Source organism: Triturus cristatus, chromosome 7 (assembly GCF_964204655.1).
Source record: "Triturus cristatus chromosome 7, aTriCri1.1, whole genome shotgun sequence".
NCBI classification, from domain to species: domain Eukaryota; kingdom Metazoa; phylum Chordata; class Amphibia; order Caudata; family Salamandridae; genus Triturus; species Triturus cristatus.
This window is the reverse complement of record NC_140590.1, coordinates 1,618,117,202-1,618,138,886: the sequence shown is the minus strand read 5'-3', so window position 1 is coordinate 1,618,138,886 and position 21,685 is coordinate 1,618,117,202. Positions and strand designations below refer to the sequence as shown.

The 21,685-nt window shown below is 48.5% G+C and overlaps 1 protein-coding gene across 2 annotated transcripts in view; it reads left to right on the top strand.

The window, feature by feature from the left end:
* TBC1D20 (TBC1 domain family member 20) overlaps positions 1-21,685 on the top strand; it is a 73,598-nt gene that overhangs the window by 41,872 nt on the left and 10,041 nt on the right. For both annotated transcript variants that reach the window (XM_085619550.1, XM_085619551.1), the window contains exon 7: positions 4,901-5,088. In XM_085619550.1, coding sequence (XP_085475676.1) covers positions 4,901-5,088 — 188 coding nt within the window. The remainder of the gene's footprint in view (positions 1-4,900; positions 5,089-21,685) is intronic.

The following is a 21,685-nucleotide window of genomic DNA, read 5'->3' as shown; positions in this document are numbered from 1 at the left end:
AAATCTGGTAGCCACTAATGTTTCACCTTGCATTTGAGGAGTAGTTTAGTTTCCATCTAGAGCTAGATTTATGGAACCCCCAGTGGCAATTACAATTTCATTAGCAGAATAGAGAAAAGATGGTCGAAGGACAAGGATGCACTCACAAAGGAAAAAAAACACCAAAAAACCGAATGAAATTTCGGAAGATCTAAAATCAGTCTCACTGCAGCATTCAGGACAAGCTGCAACTTATGACTCGATCTATTGTTAATGTCCAGATAAAGGGCATTGCAATGATACAATCTGGACAGGATCAGGGCAACCGCTGCGGGTTTCCGCAATGGAAGAGCTGAAGAAGGAAAGATCTTCCTCAGGGTCCCAATAACCCGAAAACGGGATGATACCGTTCTGTTCACCTGAGGGTCGAAAGAAAGCTTGTTGTCAATTATGACCCCAAGATTCTTTGCCGAAGCAACAGGGTGAGGGAATGATCCAAGCATTTCTGGCCACCATGAGTGGGTTCATATATTTTGTTGGTGGCGGAAGACCAGAACCTAGTTGTTGTCCCCATTAAGTCGGAGAAAGTTGTTTGCCATCCAGGAGGCAACAACGTGCCTGCAGCTGTTAAAACTAACTGCTGAAGCCTCTTAATGTTTTGTAATGGACACAATTATTTGTGTGTCGTCAGCATAAGGTAGGGCCTCCAAACCAAAGGCTTGAATCACCTTGGCTAGGGGAGAACCATATATATTGAACAGGGTGGGACTTAAGGAAAAGCCTTGCGGGACTCCACAGAAAGTAGATATAGGATCAGAATAGAATTTGCCATCTTTACTTTCTGTGACCTGTCTGCAAGGAACAAAACCAAGAGCTCTAAGGCAGAGTCTGACACCCCGATTTCCTGAAGACTATCAGTCAGCCTTGCCGAGGAGATGGTGTCGAAGCCCGCTGATAGGTCTAACAGTATCAGCAATGTAGTGTATCCAACATCAACCTGGGTACGAATGCTGTTAATGCAGTCTCAGATATGTGGCCTGCCTTAAATCCGTATTGGGAGGGGTCAAGCAAATGCTGTTGCTCATAGTAGGTGTTTAGCTGAGTATATAGGTGCTTTTCTAAAATCTTGGTGGGAACAGGTAGCAAGGAAATGGGTCGATCGATTTTGGGCTCGGATGGGTCCAAGTTGGGTTTCTTGAGACCTGACATCAAGGCTGTCATCTTTGATGGTCGGAAAATAGACATATAGGCTATTTCTCCTGCATTGTAGTTTTCAAGAATCACACGGGTACAATTAACCTCCTAAAGGGGCGTGTGTCCTTGAATGGAAAGATAAGAATTTACTCTAAATTATCTTTAATACCTGTACTGCTGAACCAGTAATAGCAATCCACTAATCTGACCCAGGACTTCAGAACATCCACGCACTTCCACAAACTTTCAACAACAAAGTGGATGAGCCTAAAGGATACTTTCACTGCTTTAAGCTTCGAGAAGGAAGCCACCTAGTCAAGCAAAAGTTAAGGGGCTGTACTTCTTTCTGTGAAGGGTAATCTACAAAAACATTTATATGAGCTCAAGAAAGATATGCTCGTAGAGAAAACCAAATCTTTGGATTGGGTATCCACAATAGTCTTTGCCAAAACGGATGGCAGCTTGCATCTGTTGATTTTCGTGCCCTAGATGCTTTATTTTTTTTAATGGTAGCCATCCCTTACCTAGAATAAAAGAACTACTTGCGCTCCTGGAGAGCGCTATGGTATTTTCCACCCTTGATCTCAGACAAGCCTTTCATCAGGTTGAACATGCAGAGAAGTCAGTCCCTCCCTGCCTTACTCCCACCGTTTACACTATTTCGATACTGTAGGATGCTGTTAGGACAAGCATCACTAGCATCCATGTTTCAGGTTCTCATGTTTCACTTCTTCAAAGGCACGAACAAAAATGTCAAATGCTTCAAGGGTGAAATTTTTGTCTTCACCAAAATGAAGAACAGCATTAAGCGGTCTGTGAAGTTTGCTCAAGATAACTGATGAAAGGTCTGACTTTGTATCTGAAAAATGTAAGTTATTCAAACAGCATGTGGAGTACTTAGGACACTCGGTTTCTGCACAAGGTTTAGTAACAAAATCATCCCTGGTTAAGGATATCCAGAATCTGCCACCACCCACAGACCAAGATGTTCTCGGTGTTGTGTGAATACTACTATAAATTTATAGAAAGCTTTGCCACTCTCATGGAACCCTTGTGCAAACTACTAAAAAAAGATGAATGTTTTATGTGGAGAAAAGATCAGCAAATAGTATTGAAAGCTGTAAAGGTTAAAATTGCTATTGTTCCAGTTTTTAAACAGTTTTGTATAAAAGACTATGCACTCTCCCAGTGGGTGCCAGCTCATATGGCTTAGGAGCTGTCTTTTAAAAAATAAACATGGGAGCGAAGAACAGGTTGTACTTTGTGCCTCCAGGACCCTTGATTTTATGGTGCCGAGATATGCCGTCATCGAGAGGGAACATTGTCCTGTGTTTGGGTACTCCATTATTTCCAATTTTTTTATCCAGGGAAAAAAGTTCAAGTTGCTCACTGACTGTAAACCTCTTGTCCACATTTTGTTTCCAGTTAGAGGCTTAAAATCCACTGCATGGTTTGCCAGACTGAGCTCTAAACTACAGCCATAGTGTTTCAAAGATCATTACTTCCCTTTCTTTCATTACGTCCCTTTCTTTTTTCCACGTGGGATATGTAGGATGTCAGCTCTCTAGGGATTGTGTAGGAAAATGGAGTTGATCAGGTCACAGATTTGCATTATTATAAGAAAGGATTTTAAAGACTTTAGGTCTTTAGCAAGGGTAAAAGGGCTTTTGTCATTGTTCATTCGAGAAGTTTTCCCAAGCCCATTTCGTTACAGTAAACGTATTTCAATTAAATATTTGCATAAATAATGTGGATTCTGTAAATCTCCACAATGTTGCTTTGTTACAGAAAAAGAAAGTTATCAGTTTTTTTACCTACCCAAGAATATGGTATATATAAAAGAACCAACCATAAGTTAGTTGTATTAAATGCAGTTTATTCACACAGTCCATTAAAACCAAGAATAAACTTTTGATATGATGTATCAAAATAAGAAGAAAAGTCGTATGACGATTGTCTTCTGGAGTTATTTGTATAGAAGGAGTCCTGGTGAAAGTCTAGGCCGTCTTATAGTCTATGGCGTTTCGACCTCCGATCACTTGGATGTTTTTAGAGTGTTTCTGTAGTCTGGCAGGGGGAGGGGAGTACAGGGGACCCTCCTGCTGTCCAGCAGCCCCCATACCTGTGTGGACCGTGTAGTCTGACAAGCTGTGGCTGCAATAGCACCCTTCACTCATCTCAGCCACCTGTTCCACCACACACCAAATGCCCATATAACATATCACTGCACACCAACCCCTATGGGGAATGCTTGGACCTTGGAGGGCAAATTGGATGTTACTTGAGAAAGGTGGTGGTTCCTAAACCAAACCTGAGTCTGTTTTAGAATCCTGTGCATGCTGACTATATTCCTCTGCCACCATCTGTCAGACTTTCCTTAGCTGGTATGAGGGGACAGTAGCCACTCTAGGCTTCGGGTGGAGGTACCCTTTGGATGCACTCTAACCACTAGAGCCTCAACTGTACTGTCAAACATGGGAAAAGCATGGATCTCATCCAATGGACTTTCAGGTTGTCCAGTCAAAGGGTGGACAATATAAGGTGAAAGCCTTTACTCCTGAGAGAAACTACTGTAAAAAATTAAAGCAGATCAACTCTATTAATATTATCGGTTTTTTTCTTGTCTCAAATTCTAATAGAGAAGGTGGTGGAAGGGGTGCCTCTGACTCCAAGCATTCATATTTTTTTTTTTTAGATTGGTGATTTATTAGCATACATAATTTAGGCTGATATCAATCTTGAAATGCTTGACCTATTGGACTGAACTGAAAGAAAACCTTCACTGATGTATATTTTTTCAGTTTTTAAGGGCACCACTTTCTTCTTAAAGGTGGGACTTTAAAATTGTTTGTGCAGATTTTCTTGCCTTATTTGTTTGATGCTGAAATTATTTTCTGATTTATTAAATTGTTCTGGCCTATATGCCTTCTGTGTAAAGTTTTTAAACAAACAGAATGGATTTCATAAAGCAATACTACAGCCTCTTTTGAATATTGTAACCCCACCGTGGGCTCCATTGGTGCTGGCCCTGTTTTCCATCTTGTTCATTTGTGTTCCATCTTATTCATTTATGTGGTACACGGCATAAATGTTTGATTGTGAAATGCTTGGGCCTGACTTTTTTTTCCCCATGACCAGTTGTATAAACATTTGGTTTAGAAATGGTTGTTTGTGGTGTAGTGTGCCTTGTCTGTGGCACACATTATTCACTGTGTCCCTAGATGGTCTATGGCCTACATTAATAATGCATGGTGCAGGCAAACTTGTTCTTGATACAGGGCACGCCTTCTCGTGACACTACCTAGTGACAGCTCAGACTGAAAAATATTGTGCTTAGTGTATTAACTTTCTTTGTTTTATATATAGCAATTTTAGTTTAAGATGCATGACCATGGAGTAATGTTATCCCCGTCTGTGGCCCACATCAATACCTGCTTGATTCATAGGTGCTTGTTCCTGGTGTATAATGACTTTCTTTGGCCTACGCTTTTGAAGTCTATGTTATAAGATGTTGTTTTATGATTTAGTCTGCCTATTCAGTGACTTTCTTTATGAAGTGTCTCCTGTCAGCGGCCTGATGTATGAGCACTTGGTTTTATGTTTGATCCTGGTGCTGTTTACCTGTTCTGTGGCTTAAGGTGTGAAGGTTTGGGGCTGAATGCTGCTCTCCTGCATATTCTTTTGTTGGAGTTCTGCACTAAGTGATTTGCTCCTTGTGTTACCACAGATTGTCCTGTACCGGGAGGAGGAAGTTCTGGAAAGTGAATGTGATATGGCATCTGTCCACCACCTTCTGTCGCAGATTCCACAGGACCTGCCCTACGAGACCCTCATCAGCCGAGCAGGAGACCTTTTTGTACAATTTCCACCATCAGAACTTGCAAGAGAGGCAGCCCAGCAGCAGCAGGCAGAGAGGTGAGTTTTTTTTGTTATGCAGCTGTGTTGGAATCAATCGGCGCACTGAACCAAAAACAAAGGGATGGATGGCGCAGGGTGAAGGGTGGAATCTTCTTTAGTCTACAATCATAATTCCCCCTTTCTCATTCTTCATTCTCACCACGCACACCTCCTTAGAGCTTACCTCCTTTGAAGTTTTTTGCTTTCTCTCAGAAAAGGCACAGGTGAAAGCTGGGGCAGGTAGAGTGAGTTCTTTTCTGTTGAAGTCTTTTGACCTTTTTAGTTATTGTCTTGAGTTGCACAAACCTTCCTATTGATGCTGGGTAGTTTTGTGATGCAGAAAGAGTATTGTTCGTAATGCCTAGATCTCACCTTTTTCCTGCGATTTCTTTGCCGAATTTCAAGTCTGACATTTGGCAATGCCCTTATGTTTTTTAAACCTTTTTGTTTGTTTGGCAGGTGTTCAAGCATATTATGTATGGGGGAACTGTTCCAGAGAGTGAACAGGTCTGAATGTTGTCTGAGCTGCTGACTGTGGAATTAGGAACTGTACTGTTTTCAGCTATTTCGATCATATTTCTGTTAACGATGTCAGGGGCTGTATTACACAAGGTGCCCCGGGGGAGCAGCGGGTGTGTGCACCCGCTTTGTGAGCCACCCGGGCACTTTGAAATTACAGAAGGGGCCACAGACGCTTGTGCGGCCCTAATGCGATATTGATAACATTAGTGCACAAGGGGGCGTGCCCCCATGCAAATGAGGGACTCCCTTTGCCTCTGTGCCTGTGCCGCATTATAGACTTGGGCGCAGAGGCAAAGAAACCCTCAAGAGGCGCATTGACAGTGCGCCACCTGAGAGCAGCCCTCTGGTGAAGGGAAAGGGGGTCCCATGGACCCCCAGACATCCCCTTGCTGCTCCCGGCTGCAAAGGGTATAATCCCCTTTAAAAGTGCAGGCAGGTTGCCGCCTACACTGTGAAAACAGAGACTGGCTTTAAAGCAGCCGCTTCTTTTTTCACCTGAATGCCCTGCCCTGGGGGCAGCGCGAGTTCGCGGCTACCCTGGGGGCAGCGCTTTCACCATAATGCAGTGCATTTTCCTGGATTGCGCTGGGCGCACCTTTTGAAAGGTGCACCCAGCGCAATCCAGGAAAATGCTCCCCATCTTATAATATGGCCCCAGATGTTTCCTTCTACAACTGGCTTGACAATATTCAGTGGCAGTGAGGTCCATTCATGCCAGGCAGCCAGACATTTAGGTTTCTGGCTTTTATTTCGGAGCAGTGTCACGCAGGGTTACAGGCCATCCAAGTGTAACTTATCGCAGCAGGCAGGCAGTGCCATAGCCACTCTGTCTAAGGCAAATATATTTTCAACTTAGACTAAGCACGTTGGTATCTCTGTAGTTGATTGTCTCAACACTTCTGTTTTGAGGCACTGATGCTGAAAACAGAAGTTCTCTCCATTGATACTGACAAGACAGGATTTTTTATGGTGCCTTCTTTACTTAAATGGTAAATTGTCAGGGTATCAACACAAGAAGCAAAGGAATATGGATCAGGCTCTGTTATGGTTCACCCAAGTTCTTTTCTGTTTATTACACTGGCATGGCCAGTGGACCATGGACCACTCTGGACTGTTCGCTAGTGTGTTACTGATGTGCAACTCCTATCCTAGTGGCCCCGTTGCTCCACTATACAAAGTCTCTATCCACATGTCCTGCGGTAATAAAGAAGATCCTCACCCAACGACTATGGGGTGTTAAGACATCAATTAATAGGGTTTCTGTTTTTCAGTTAAAACAGGTAAAAAACCCTTCAAAACAAATGCTTCATTTTCTGTGGAAACTGGGTCACATTGAAGTTTGCTGCATTTATGCCGCTTTGGCACCATATGTGGTATATCTGCAACCCCTATCTCTAAGCACTGTTACATGGTGGATGCTCTCTCTATGCCATACTCACTTGCTGTGTTCATATGTCCTAGTGACCATCCCAAATGTCCCCATGACCTCCGGTCCAACGTCCAACTTCTTGTCCATGCCATTTTTGTTAACATGACTCTCAACTGTAGTCACCTTGATGTTCTGTACACACTGCTGTGCTGCATTTGTTGGCAACACATTTAACTGTACTTATCTTTCTGCACAAGATGGGAAAAAAGACCAGAACATTGCATGGGGATAAAATTGCTTCACAAAATACAAGGATGAGTAGATGATTCAACCCTCATATATGCCTGGCACGAGCACAAGAGTTCAGTGTGAAACCTGTCTTGGGTTGCTTTTGTTTCTGTTCAGGGAGGACCTTGCCTGGCAGTTCAGGGAGTGCTTTTCCTTTTGGAGCAGAGTTTAGACTGATTTGCATATGGCTGGACCCAAACTGAGGTGGAATAGTGTACAAAATAACGATGGCCTGGGATGAGGCCCGAGTTGGGTATCAGTGACTGAGATTCAAGCAGTCCGCACATCACTTTTTTGTACTCTTTTGTTCTAGGACTCTTTGCCACCTTTGATACCTTTGGATAATGACCTTTTGTTATGCCATCTAACTGCCGTGTCGAGGATCTGTGAGTCATCCCTACCTTTGTTTAATAATTTCGTACACGCACTGGCTCACCGAATTCTGGTACGCACATTTTGCCTCCCTAATCAACTCTATGATGTTTTCAGACAGGCTGCCACAATTTCACCTTTGCTACTTAATAATAATAATTTCCATCCACTGGGCAGTTATTGTATACTTTTTCATTCATAGGCTAATGATATTGCTGGCTTTTATTCTTGTCAGCAAACCGGTGCCTCCAATTTAACCAAAGCGAAGCTGTTGTTTGCAAGAGGCACAGATCGCTTATTTAATCCAGACAGTCTTCATTTATTTCTTGTTTAAAATGTAGGGTATTTGTTAATTCCATCTACAGTTTTTCAGAGTGTAGTAAAGTCTGCTGTTTTTGAGCTTAAGGTGATATGTCCCATATCCTGGAATACCTCAAAAAAGTAACCCGAAACGCAAAATTCTAATTTATACAATGCTTGGTGCTTCACAGGGCTTATTTAACTCTACGCAACTTACAGCGGCTGTTCCAAAACACGCAACACCACTGCCCCCGATGACAACTAGTCGAAGCAGTCAGCGCCCACATGTTATGGGACTGTCCGCGCTTGAGAGGGTGGAGGTTGGAAGCAGCACAAAGACAGCTACACACCTACACATCGAAGATTCAATAGTGGAATGCCTAATAGGAGTCTGCAGATGCTTGCCCCAAAGAAAGTTCAGCTCCGATTCCTAGACCTTGCCCTCATCCTGGCCAAGCGGTCCTTAACCATGAGATGGAAGTCAGCAAAACCCCCAACAATGATACGTTGGGGAGGGGCTGAAAGTGCTGCAATCCGTAGAGAAGAGGCTCGGGGGCTGCAGAAAAAGCAGATATCCATGGAGTGGGATATGATGTTAGAAGCTTTCAAAGGCATAGAACCTGACCCTATAACTATCACCCCGAAAGATTAGAAGGCTGTAGCATAGCTGTAATACACAGAGACGTAGTCTGTAGTGAAGGACAACTAGAGCACACAAACAACATTGTTAGGCAAGCATTTGCAATGCAATAGGTCTCGCATTCACATGATTTTGAGCTATTGGTATTGTAAATAAAAAGCATTGCCATTTACTTGTTGTGGAGGGAGAACAGAGCGCTCCTACTTCCTGGTAGTGCCATTTCTTGGCGGCCATTTTAGTGGGTTGACGCTCCAGTGTTCCCTGAGCCCTGACTACTTAGGCTCCCAGCGCTGACACGCTCGAGTAAAACCTGAACTGATCACTCCTGCGCCAGCGCTCTAGGTGATAGCACCTTTGCTGTTCTGTTGAATGTGTTTTTTTAAAAAGAGAAAATCGTTTTTTTAAAAAGAGAAAATCGTTTTTTTAAAAAGAGAAAATCGTTTTTTTAAAAGGAGAAAATTGTTTTCTTAAAAAGAGAAAATCGTTTTTTTAAAAGGAGAAAATTGTTTTCTTAAAAAGAGAAAATCATTTTTACATGCAAACTGCTGTTGCTAATGTGATTCGAATTGTGCACTGACTCCCCGGTCCACCGCAGCTACTCGGGCTGATTGTTGTGGAGGGAGAACAGAGCGCTCCTACTTCCTGGTAGTGCCATTTCTTGGCGGCCATTTTAGTGGGCTGACGCTCCAGTGTTCCCTGAGCCCAATCTATATTAACTTCCTTCGCCCCGCGCAGCGGCACGCGCAGCGGTAGCGCCTTAGACGCGCCGAAGAGGCGCCAAAGAGAAGCCAGTTTGCCCCAGTCCGCGTCCAGACGCTTCTAGTCTCCGGACCCAGCTGTCATCATGGTAGGAAATCTCCTCACATACAGCACTTCCTCACTATATGCATTGCGTCCTTCGGTCAACCCACTATGTTTGCATTCAGTCCTTCCCTTACACCCGAAGGCCCACTGCAAAACTTGTGATTGGGGCATAACTACTCCAAATGTTGTGAAAAACCCCTCCAAGCAGAAATGGAGGATGTTCCTTCTTAACTGCCGTTCCCTGCCCAAACACCATACTGAACTGGCCATGCTGATAGAGGAGCTCAATCCAGACGCCCTCTTTCTAACAGAGACATGGCTTCAGCTAGAAACTGATCCTGCAATAGCATGGGCCACCCCCCAAGGCTATACTATTAAACATTTGGATCGCAAGACTGGCAGAGGTGGAGGGCTGGCTATTATCTATAGGGACAACTTTAGATGCCGCATCACTCCCTCCCCCATGCCAGCCTGTGAGAACCTACATTTCACTCTTGAGTTCTCCCCATCCACTACTTTCTCCGGTATCCTAGTCTATCGACCACCTGGCACCCTCAACAACTTTATCACTAACATGACGGATTTAGCTGCCAACCTAGTGCTCACCTCGGCAAATTTCACCCTGCTGGGCGATCTTAATTTACACCTAGATGAGCCACTTGATTCAACAGCCAATAGTCTTCGAACAAACTTTCAGTCCATTGACCTGGCTCAGAAAGGCTTTCAATCAACGCATGTTAAGGGACATCTCCTAGATCACATCTACAGCAATCTAGATAGCTTAACCGTCGAGGCTCCAGTACCACTATCCTGGACCGATCATTTTTTAGTACCTTTTACATGGTCCACTTGCTCCCCCCCCCATCTCACAAAATCACAATAAGCAGCGGGGAAGAAAATGGGCCTTCCTCCCACTTTCTAAGTGGAAACTGGCTCTTATAGAACACCTACCCCCAAATGTGACCAATCCCAATACAGCCATTGTCAATTTTGATAACTGGATCTCCATTCCCCTTGACCTAGTCCTACCAGAGGAATCTTTGCACTTAATAAACAGAGCCAAAGTGGCCCCCTGGTACTCCCCGACTCTCAGGACTATGAAGCAATCTTGCCGCAAACTAGAGAGAGCCTGGAGACAAGATTACTCACAATCAAAGCAAGTTGAGTATAGAGCCGCAATAAAGCTCTATAAAAATCAAATAAAATCTGCGCAAGCCCATTTTTATGAAGCCAAAATCAATCTAGCTGCAAACTCCCCCAAAGAAATTTATAAAATAGCCAAATCTTTAATTTCTCCCTCTCCCCTCGAGCGTCTGTCACCTGACGGCGCGCAAACCCGTTGCAATAACTTAGCCACTTTCTTCTCCCAGAAGATCCAGGCCATCTATTCTTCATTTTCTACTGGCAGTGGTGACATGGACCACACCACCACTACAGATTCTGACTTCTTAGCCCCCAGCTCACTGGATGAATTCCCCCTCCTAGATTCCGACACTTTAGACAGAATGCTTCTTAGTCATCTCGGGATCCCCCAATGACCCAGCACCCCCGCAAACTCTCAATAAGGTGATGGACATCATCCGCCCTGTCATTCTGGATGTCCTTAATGCTTCCATCTCCTCTAACTCCGTCCCAGCACCATGGAAATGTGCGATGGTTAGGGCCCTTTTGAAAAAACCCACCTTGGACCAGAACAACTTGGCCAATTTCCGCCCCATTTCCCTACTTCCCTGGATGAGCAAACTGCTTGAAAGGCACATCAATAATATCTTAGTGGACTACTTAGAATCAAATAGTCTGCTATGCGCCTCTCAGACGGGTTTCCGCCCGCAGCATGGAACTGAAACTGCTCTCCTAGCAGTGACGGAAGAAACTAGATTGGTGCTGGACCGGGGAGGAAAAGCAGCCATCCTACTACTCGACCTCAGTGCCGCGTTCGACACTGTCAACCATGCCACACTGCTACACCGTCTGAAAGGCATGGGCGTGTCGGGCGCGGCCCTGGAGTGGCTGACCTCCTTCCTGGACGAGCGCTTCTTCCAGGTGTTTGAGGGCAAAGCAGTCTTCCCTAAGCAACCACTTAGATGTGGGGTTCCTCAGGGCTCCTCCCTGAGCCCCACACTTTTTAATGTCTATATGCAACCTCTAGCGGAGATAGTCCCGCCCTTTGGCGTGCGTATTGTCACCTACGCGGACGACACCCAGTTGGTGGTCTCTCTGGACCACACTGAGGAGCTGTCCAACACCCTGGGCCTCTGTCTAGAGGCCGTTGCTAAGTGGATGCAATCGTCCTGTCTCAAACTTAACGGGGAGAAGACAGAGATTATGCTATTGGGTAACCCTTCTCCGTCCATTTTGACATCAATTTGGCCCACCTGCCTTGGTGCTCCCCCCCCTCCCAAACCGCAGATAAAGAGTCTGGGAATCTGGCTCGATAAAGCGCTGGACTTCTCGGTCCAGGCTACCAAAACTGCCTCCACGTGTGTCGGCCTAATGAAAATGCTTCGCAAAGTACTCCCTCTGCTTCCTTTCCAGGCGAGGAGAATCATGGTTCAGGCCCTGATACTCTCCCGCCTGGACTATGGAAACGCGCTATATCTGGGTGCCCCGGCTTCAGTGACCAACAGGCTCCAAGTCACGCAAAACTGCGCCGCCCGATTATTATTCAACATCCCCCGCTGGCAGTCAGCCAAGAAAGCTCTAAAAGAATTGCACTGGCTCCCGATGGCTGCTAGAGCACAGTTTAAGGCTATGTGCATTGTGCACAAATCTTTCCATCGAACAGGCCCTGCCATCCTGTCCCCCTTAGTTGTGCCCTACGCTCCATCCAGAGCCCTTCGCTCGGGATCATTGCACCTAGTTACCACTTCTAAAATCAACAAAGCACGTTGGGGCGGCCGTTCCTTCTCCCATACTGCTGCGAGACTTTGGAACTCCCTCCCCTTAGCCCTCAGAGAAAATAATAACCGGCTGGCTTTTAGGAAAGCTTTGAAAACCCACCTGTTTGCAAAAACGTGCTAGTCTCACCCTGCGGCCCGCCACAGTGATCAATTAAAGCGCTGCGAGGCCTCCGGGTAGTCTATGCGCTATATAAATATAATTTTTCATTTCATTTCATTTCATTTCACTTGTTGGTTTTTAAAACATAAAAGGCATTGTTATTTACAATGCCAATAGGTTAAACTATGCAACCCCTCCCCCTCAGTAATTATATGTCCACGAATCCCTCACCTCATTTAGCATCCACTGCGCAGGTCACCTGGACATTCGTGTAAGTTTTATGTGTAGAAAGAATTTGCACGTTGCCGCTTTCTAGCTCAAAATTAAGTCTGACCTAATTTCTGAAAGCTGCCCCACTTTTGTTGTTTTTTGCAGTTTTATAAAGCGCGAACTCGACACAAAGTTATTGGAGCGCTGTACGAGAGTACCAGTTATTGTTGAGCCGACGAGTTCCAGGGTCGGCAGTTTTAGCGTAACGCCACATCCTCTCCTACATACATTTCTTTACATATCCCCCCCCCTTCACAGTCAAACGGAATTCCTGTGAGTTAAGCGAGTTATCAATCCATTTGAAGTAAAAGGCGTAAGAGCAGTTCTAGTTGGCCGATCACATTATAGTGAATATAGGGAAATCCTGCACTGAGGATGACATAGGTTTGCTTAGAAGTTTAACTCAATTGAGGTTTTTGGATGCGTTTGACGTATAAAGAAGGATAGTGGGAAGGGTTTCACAATGTCAGTCAAGAGTGCTGCTTGGTTTTAGTCTTTATAAACAGTTCGGTTGATCTATGTATTGTTGGCTTCGTTTATGCAATTTTAGTGTAACTGTAGACATGGAAAGGTGCACTTGTTTTGCCAACGTCATTTCTTGAGATGTAAACAGTGTTACTGGAGATTTAGGCAGTCATTTTCAGCTTTTTAAAAATACATTTGCATTTATGGTGTGACTATTCCAGCTACACATGCAATTTTACACGCAGTCCTTGAAGACCCGGAGGGCAGGTGGATATGCCCGCTACCGTGAAAAGGGCACATACGTGGCAGCGCATTCCTGCTCCACCCCCACCTTCAATAAAACTACTCCAGAGCCGTAGTGCCCCTCCTTCTGCTCATCCACGATGCAGGAAAATGACCCATCCTTGCAGCCTGCAGAGCACCATGGTTTTTTGTGGAAACGGTAGCCACAGTAAAGTCATTGGACTCTGCCTCCTTTCCTTTGAAAACCAAATACATGTATGTTCTGTGAAAACAAATGGAAGTTAAGGATGTTTTCGAACTACAGCATCGACCAGATGCTCGGTCGAATTTCAGACTTTAGGCTTCAGTCGAGGTGTGGGAAACTGGCTTTGCACAGTCGGTTTTCATTAAATGCAGCATCCAATAGTTTATTTCAGTGGGTACAGCAGTGGTATTCAAGCTTGTTAATGCCCGCCCCCTCCCCAAGTGTTTAGAAGCAAAAAAAAAAGTGCCCTCCCTGGAAATTTTCACAATGTGATTATCAGAAATAGGGGCGGGGTGGTAACCATGTACCTTTTGGAGCTCTGGGTTTCACTGTGATTAAATACTGCCTTTGCTTACTGCGCTCCCTCCCTTCTTGCCGCTAATCTCTGGGTATGCTTGACGCAACATGGCGTACGCTCCATCTGAAAAGCACGCCGTCCAATTGCTTCAGGCAGGTACATTTAGAGGAAAAAAACAAGACTTCGGAAACATGATCCGTCATTACATGCCTCCTAAAGATAAGAAATACCCTCACGACAGCGGAAACAAAGAAACCTCATTTCCAATCTGAGGCGCCAGCCAATGAAAATAATGGGCGGGGCTTCAAGTCCCATTCTGAAATCTCCTCTACCACAATATGTCTCGCAGAGCGAGTAGCGCATGCGCGCTCCAACACTAGGCGAGACCTAAAAATCCTCATACCGATAGTTCAGAGTGCAAAATAGCAACATATGGACAAATGTTTGCCAGGTTGTAAGCGTGAAGTGTGTGGGGGGAAGGTTAGTTTATTAGTTAATGTTTGCATTTAAGCTCTGGACAATAATGTAACCACAGAAATGTATGGTATACATAAATGACATATGCAACAATCCAGTAACTGATAATATATATGTAATCAAAGTGTGGAGAAGTGTGGCTCAATGGTTAGAGCGGCAGACCTCGATGCAGAGCACTGGTCCGGGACCAGGGTACGATTTCCATCGCGGCTGGGTCTCTGGCCTATAAATTCCGCGGACCGGATATTCTCGCCTCAGTGCCTATTCTAATCATGGGTCCCACGCTGCAACTCTGGGCAATAGCTTGCTTAATCTCCACAATGGCCCCAACAGCGCTGGGATGCCTGGCCTCACCATGGGGGTGCCCAGGAGTGGACACCTCACATGGAAAGCCAGGAAGGGTTCCTTCAGCGGTATGAGTACAGCGCTGAGATACCCATAGTGGTGATCGGCGCTATATAAATACCTATACATTTACAAATGCTGTGTAACATCAAATCTGGATTAAAATGTATTATAATAATTATAATAATGTTCGAAATGCAAATGCTGGAAACAATCGGAAAATCAATAAAATGTTTTTTTTTTTTTTAACGAAGGCGATTTGTCCCATTTACCACACATGCTAAAGTGTGTTCCGTTCATTGTAATAGGATCTCTAATTAATTCTCGGTTGGGTTTGGCCTACTCTCTTTGTGCTCATACATTCATTTTCAGCAAGTTCAAAATGTTCTTTGCTTTGTATGTAGCCTAAGGAAAAACAGTCCGATTTCAGCTGCTCAGAGATCGTTCCACTGGTTGGAAGTGGCAATTATATAGTTCAGGATACTATACCTACTGCATAAGGCAGTCAGTCAAAACCTCTATCACTGTTTGGGAGACTTTGCTGCTACTTATTGCCATCGCCTAGGATTCAACTTGCCTATGAGACCATTTCAAATGTAAAATCCAGACTGTTCTCTGTTTTGAACAGAACCCTTCTGGAGCACAATTTCCTCTGAACTGAGACTGAGCTGCCCGTCTTGGCATGACACAAGAGACTGAGACCACCGTAAGAATGGCATGCACCATTACAGGGCCCAGGTGGAGGTGTGTTAGACACACCTAGAAGAGCATGTAAGGGCCACTTTGAAGAGATCAGGCTAGAAAGGAAAATAAACCGCTCCTTTATGATGATCTGGTAATTGTCCGCCCCACTGGTCGTGCCAGTATTTTAAAACTGGGAGAAGAACTATAGGCTTGGGTGCTGGATCAGGGGAGAAGCTGCCAGGGGGGTGTCAGGGAGACCTGCTTGAAGTGTGCGGTGCTCCTGACGGAGAACCTCAAACGGAATCGACAGTGGTGAAGGAAGACGATACAAGACTCACAAAAAACAACCTTAAGTCCTACCTGCAAGAGTTAATTAAAGAATGGAAGGTAGGCCTGCACTACGAGCCAGAAAATGTCAAGAGTCTGAATACAGCAATTGAATATATTTGATGATGTTGACCGCCTTGGAGAGTGGGTGGTCGAGAGAGAGAGAGCACAGCAACAGAACTTTTGCCTGGTTAATGGACTCTGTGCAAAATTGGGTCTCTTGACAGCTAGGTGGATGTTTTTAATTTGTGAAGACATATAAAGTAGTGCATGAAGGAAAAACAACAGAATTAACAATGCATCTGAAGACAGTGAAGGGACAGGCAGCAGATGAAATGTTCAAGCACTGTTTTGCTGAGTGGGGAGTGGCGAACAGACTGGAGAGAGCCCATTGGATAGTTCTGAGGATGAGGAGTGGCTTTGTTTGCCCTAAATAAAGAAGAAAATCTTGCAGATATCAAGATGGCTCTCTGGTGCTATTTGGCAAAGATAAGTTCACCCTCCTGTAAGATCTGTCTCCATCCACTTTTATGAAATGCATAATCCCCAAATCACTCCTAAATGTGCTCAACAAGAATGAGATTATGCTACAAATGGCCATTGTCCTACCTGGCATAATTTGAGACTACAGCCACATAGAGGAAATGACTGTACCCTTGGCTAATACAACTGAAACATAGCCGTAACCCATACGCAGGAGATCACTACCATTCAACCTTCTGTTAGAAACAATCAACCAAAAATGCATGCTTCTCAATGCGGGCTCTGTATCGAAAAACAGACATTTCATGAACTACTGAATCGTGAACAATGTAGCTAGAAGAGTCATTACCAAAACCTCACCAGAAGATGACACAGCCATTAGCTTGCATAAAACAAAACCACCATAAAACTGGCATGAGAACCTGTCTGAATAAAAGGATGGCATGATTTGCAGTTGTCCAAAAGCAGTGCTGAAACACCTTGCACTTGTACAACTTCTCAGCTTCGGAATGCAAATCTGTTCTGTCCAACATGACACATCCCCTAATGACGCTAACCGTTTCCTGCTAATTTACTGTCTCCAACCTTAAACACGTGTTTTGCAGAAGAAAAAAAACTGTGATTCTGTTGCCACCTTAATCTCAACCATCAAAACCTCATTATTCTAGTATGTGGCTCAAAACCATATTGACCTTTGATGAAAGGAATGATGTCTGGGCTTAGAGCGTTTGAACTTGCACAACTAATTACTGATCCTGCACACTCTGTAGGAGACACACCGAGGTTGACCATTTCAACAGCGCCGGTAACTACATGTAAACCTCTATCCTTGACATACAATGACCAGACAACTGTGTGCAATAATTCTAGATCATGCCTGAAAGAATTTGAAAATGGATATTCTGAAAACTGTAATGACCACCTCAAAACATGCTCCCACACTTTCACTGCTCAGCAAATGTGGTTCAAAAATTCAATTAATGGCCCTCTTAAGTAATTAACACAATCATGTCCCAGGAAAAACATCCATTCTCAATTTGACCCTGATGCAGCAAGTGGTTCACCAAGGAGCTGCAGCACTCAAAGTACCGACTGAATATTCAAACACATATGGAGGCTACACCTAGACATCAACAGTACAATTCAGTAAACCAGGCAACTACACATCAACAGAAAAGAAAACCAAAATACTACTCCTCGTCCCTCTCCTTTGCATCATGCCCCACAAAACAAGTTAATTATACCTGGATTTCGGGGAGCGCTAGGTGGCGCCTGACCGGCATGGACGCCTTTCACTAAGGCTCCCGGCATCGGTCCCCGCAAATCCTGCTGACTCCTCTACTGGACTGCCCTGGCCGGCTCACTCGGAGTGCGGGGGTCCGCGAAGCTGCCCTGCCGCCCCGCACCGAATCCTGGGGCGCTGCGGGCTCTGGGAGCCTCCCTAGCCGTCGCGGAACCAGACCGACGGCGTGAAGTGGCGGCTGTGGAACCGCGGCTCGGGCACGCTGAGAAATTTAGCCCGCGGCGCCCACGAGGGGTGCAGGCCTGAAACTGCTGGACTGGAGGACGCGGTGGCCGCGGGGCTGCCGCGGGTGCTGCTGGCACTGGCCAGGTGCTGCCCTGCTCCGCTGACGCTATCCGGAGCCCCGGGGGTGCTGGATCGGACCCCCCCGCGTGGCGCAGAGCGGCAAGTCAGGCGGTGAGTGGGGCTGGCCGCGACCGCTTCACCGGGGCAACTGTGGGGTTGGCTGTGCGGGGGAGCCCCCCCCCCATCGGGCCGTGTGTCGGCGGCCGGGGGGCCCGGGCCCCCGGCTCCCCCCCCCTTCTCCTTCCCTTCTCCTCCTGGTTGCAGCGCGGAACCGGCTCCATCGGCCCCAGACTGACTGCGGACTCCGGGTGCGGGGGGGCCCTCGCTGATTCGGGCCGCATACCGGCGGCCGGGGGGGTGTACGTGCTGTCCCCCCCCCCCTCTTCCCCCCCCCCCCATCACTTGGACTCCCGGCTGCGGACCCTGACGAGTGACACCGTGCCCCCCCTGGGGACTGAGGGGAGACCTGGCTAACTGTTCCCTTGGAGACCTGGGCTGCGCCGGAGGTTGCGGCCCTGCGACTGCCGGCTGGGGGGCCCCCGAGTGGCGGCCGGGGGCCTGGAACTGGGACCTACATTGCTGGACCCCGCTTTGCTGAGATGCCCGGCGGGGCTTGACCGCTGAGGCTGGTGCTACCCAGCCGTTCCCGGCCGGTGGTCCTCCCGGACGGGCCTCCTGTTGGTCCCGCGACAGCCCGGCTGCCCGTTGCCGTCCCGCAGGTGTATCACCGGCTAGTTGCCCTCCTTCGCTGACGGACGGCCCAGAAATGGGTAAGGACAGGGCCGCCAAGCCGGCGTCCGGGGCCACCCAAACCAGGATGGACAAATTCACAACCTCCGACAAGGGGCCCGGCCCCACGGGCGAACAGGCCCCGGCCCCCGCTGCAGACCTGGCTGCCATCCTGCAGGCCATCAACTCGTCCCGCGCCTCGCTCGAGGGCATGGTGGGAGAGGTCAAAGTGGACGTCGCTCTTCTCCGGCAAGATCTGAGGAATGCCACCGCCCGCATTTCGGAAGCAGAGTCCCGGATATCCACGGCCGAGGACGACATCCGCCATCTGCAAGATCAGGTGCGGGAGCTGACCACCCACTCTAAGGAGTTGCACCGCCGGGTCGAGGATGCAGAAAACCGCGCTCGACGCAGCAACCTGCGCTTAGTGGGTTTCCCGGAGGGAGTTGAATCGGGCCGGGCGGACGACTTCATAGAGCGCTGGTTCCGATCCTGGATGCCGGCGGACAGCCTGTCGGCTTCGTTCGTGGTGGAGAGAGCCCACCGCTCCCTGGCCCCCAGGCCCCCAGGGGCTCCACCCCGGCCGTTCATCCTCAAGCTCTTGAACTTCCGTGACCGAGATGCCATTCTCCGTGAAGCCCGGCGCATGGATGCCCTCCACTATCAGAACCACAGAATCATGGTATTCCCGGACTACACCCGCGAAGTCCAGGAGCTGCGCCGCTCCTACACTGAAGTGAAACAAAAGCTGCGCTCCCTGGGACTCCAATACCAGCTCCAATTCCCGGCCCGCCTCCGGGTCGTCTTCCAGCAAAAGACTCTCTTCTTCGATACACCGCGGGCGGCATGGACCTGGTTGGCGGAGGAGCACCCCTTGCAGCGCTCTGGGCGCGGATCGCCTCTGGGTCCACGGGGGAGACGGGGGAGACCCCGGACATCGAAGACCCGCCGGCGGCATCGCACATTGCCCCGGGAGCGCACAACGGGGGAGGCGATCACCACGCGCTCTGGGGGCCGGCCAAGCCAGAGATCGAGAACCTCCTCGGCCTCATCAGCCGCACACACCAGTCCCGTGGCGGATGGGCAGCGGGCCGCGTCACCTCGGCTCACAGGCCCTGCGACCCACCCGGTCGAGTTGGTGGACACTTCGGACCTCTCTCGCAGCCCTACCATTTGACTTCTTTGCCTACCTTTGGGGTGGGGGGGGTGGGAGATGCCTGGGCGGGGGTGGAACGCCCCGTTGTCAGTGTTGCTCTGGGCCAGGGCAGGTAAATCAGGCTTGACTTTTGATGTATCAGGGGTCCACTAGCGCTCAAGCCCAAGCGTTTTAGTTTGGTGGTTCTTCCATTTGGTTCGGGCGACAGATGCTTCCGTTTTTGAAGTATAGGGCGGGGGGTGGGGGGTTGGGGTTGGTTTGGGGTTGTTTCTTCCTCGTTGGGGGGATTTTGTTGGTGGGGGGTGACTCCCTCTTATCTGTTGTGCTAAGGTATCACGTACTGTCTATCCCGCTCTCTCACCCGACGCTCCGCTGTCCTTCCTCTCTAGGAACCTGCTCAGACGCGCCTCCACTGGCCCACTCTTCTGTCCTCGACTATGGCTGACCCACCTGTCCCTAGGGCCGCCATGCGCATACTTTCCTGGAACGTCAATGGCCTCCTGGATCGTTTCAAACGCATGGCGGTCCTCAAATATGCACAACGGGCAGAGATCGATGTACTCCTCCTCCAGGAGACTCACTTGTTGGGTAACAACTGCCCCTTCCTTGGCCGTTACGGTTATGACAGGGTATGGCACTCAGGTTTTGCTCGGGGATCCCGGGGGGTGGCCATATTGCTTCGCAAGTCCTTTCCCTTTGTCCTGACTCGGGTGCTTTTGGACCCCCAGGGTATGCTACTGGTGGTGTGTGGCACTCTGGAGGGCCGACCCCTTACCCTGATGTCCCTCTACGCGGCGCCGTCCCTCCTGCCGTCGGCCCTTTCCCACGCAGCGGATATCCTCCCGACACTTCCTGCAGGTGCCCTGATACTCGGCGGGGACTTTAACGCTGTCTACTCGCCCCACCTGGACTCGACGGGTCCGGTCTCTTTGACCCGCGTCGCCCGTGCAAAACAGCTCTCATCTTGCGATGTCTGGAGGATCTGGCACCCGCGCCAATACACCCACACGTCGGCGGCCCATCACTCCCATGCCCGGATTGACCTCATCTTCGTGCCCTCTACCGACTGCGCGGGGGTGCGGGACGTACGCATTCTCCCGAGGGGCCTTTCGGACCACTCGCCGGTGCTCCTCGCTCTCGGCCCCCCCCCCCCTCTCTGCCCGTCCGATATGGCGTCTGAACGCCTGGTTCCTTCACGACAAGGCTTTTCGGAAGGCGGTCGGGGGCGAGATAGCCGACTACTACTCTCATAATGAGGGCTCTGTCGTCTCCCCCGCCGTCCTATGGGAGGCCGGCAAGGCGACTGTTCGGGGCGCCGCTAAAGGGCACCTGCAACGTCAACGACGGGCTCAATCCCAGAAGCTCGCGGAATGTGAGGCCCAGGCCTTAGAACTGGAGCGTAGTCTGGGAGACTTAGATGATGCCACACGGTCTCGTCGCTTGGCCTTCCTGCGGGAAGAGATTCGCCTGCACTCCCTGGAAGCGGCGAAGATCCTATGGCGCTCCTCGGTGGCCCGGGTGTACGGTTGGGGAGACAAAAACGGCACTCTTCTCCACCGCCTGGCGACCTATCCCCGGGCGGGCAGGATCATTCCAGCCATCGCGGACCCTGCAGGTGGCGTCCACACGGTCTCAGTGGCGATAGCCCAGGCATTCGCTGACTATTACTCCCGGCTATACCGTCTCCGACCGTCCACGCTCTCCCTGAAGGAGTTACTGGGAACAAACGGGGCGACACTAGCGCGGCTGCAGCCTGAGATTTCTGAGACCCTTGATTCGCCGATCGAGCTGCAGGAGATTGAAGAGGCGATCGGCCGCCTGGCACCTGGGAAGACCCCGGGACCCGACGGGTTCCCCCAGGAATACTACGCTCACTATCGTGAGACACTGGCCCCGAGGCTTCGGGACCTCTTTGCGGCCGTGGTGGAGACGGGTTCGTTCCGGCCCGAAACGGATAGAGCAACCATAGTTGCCCTCCCCAAGACACAGCCTCCCTCGCGGTCCTGCTCCG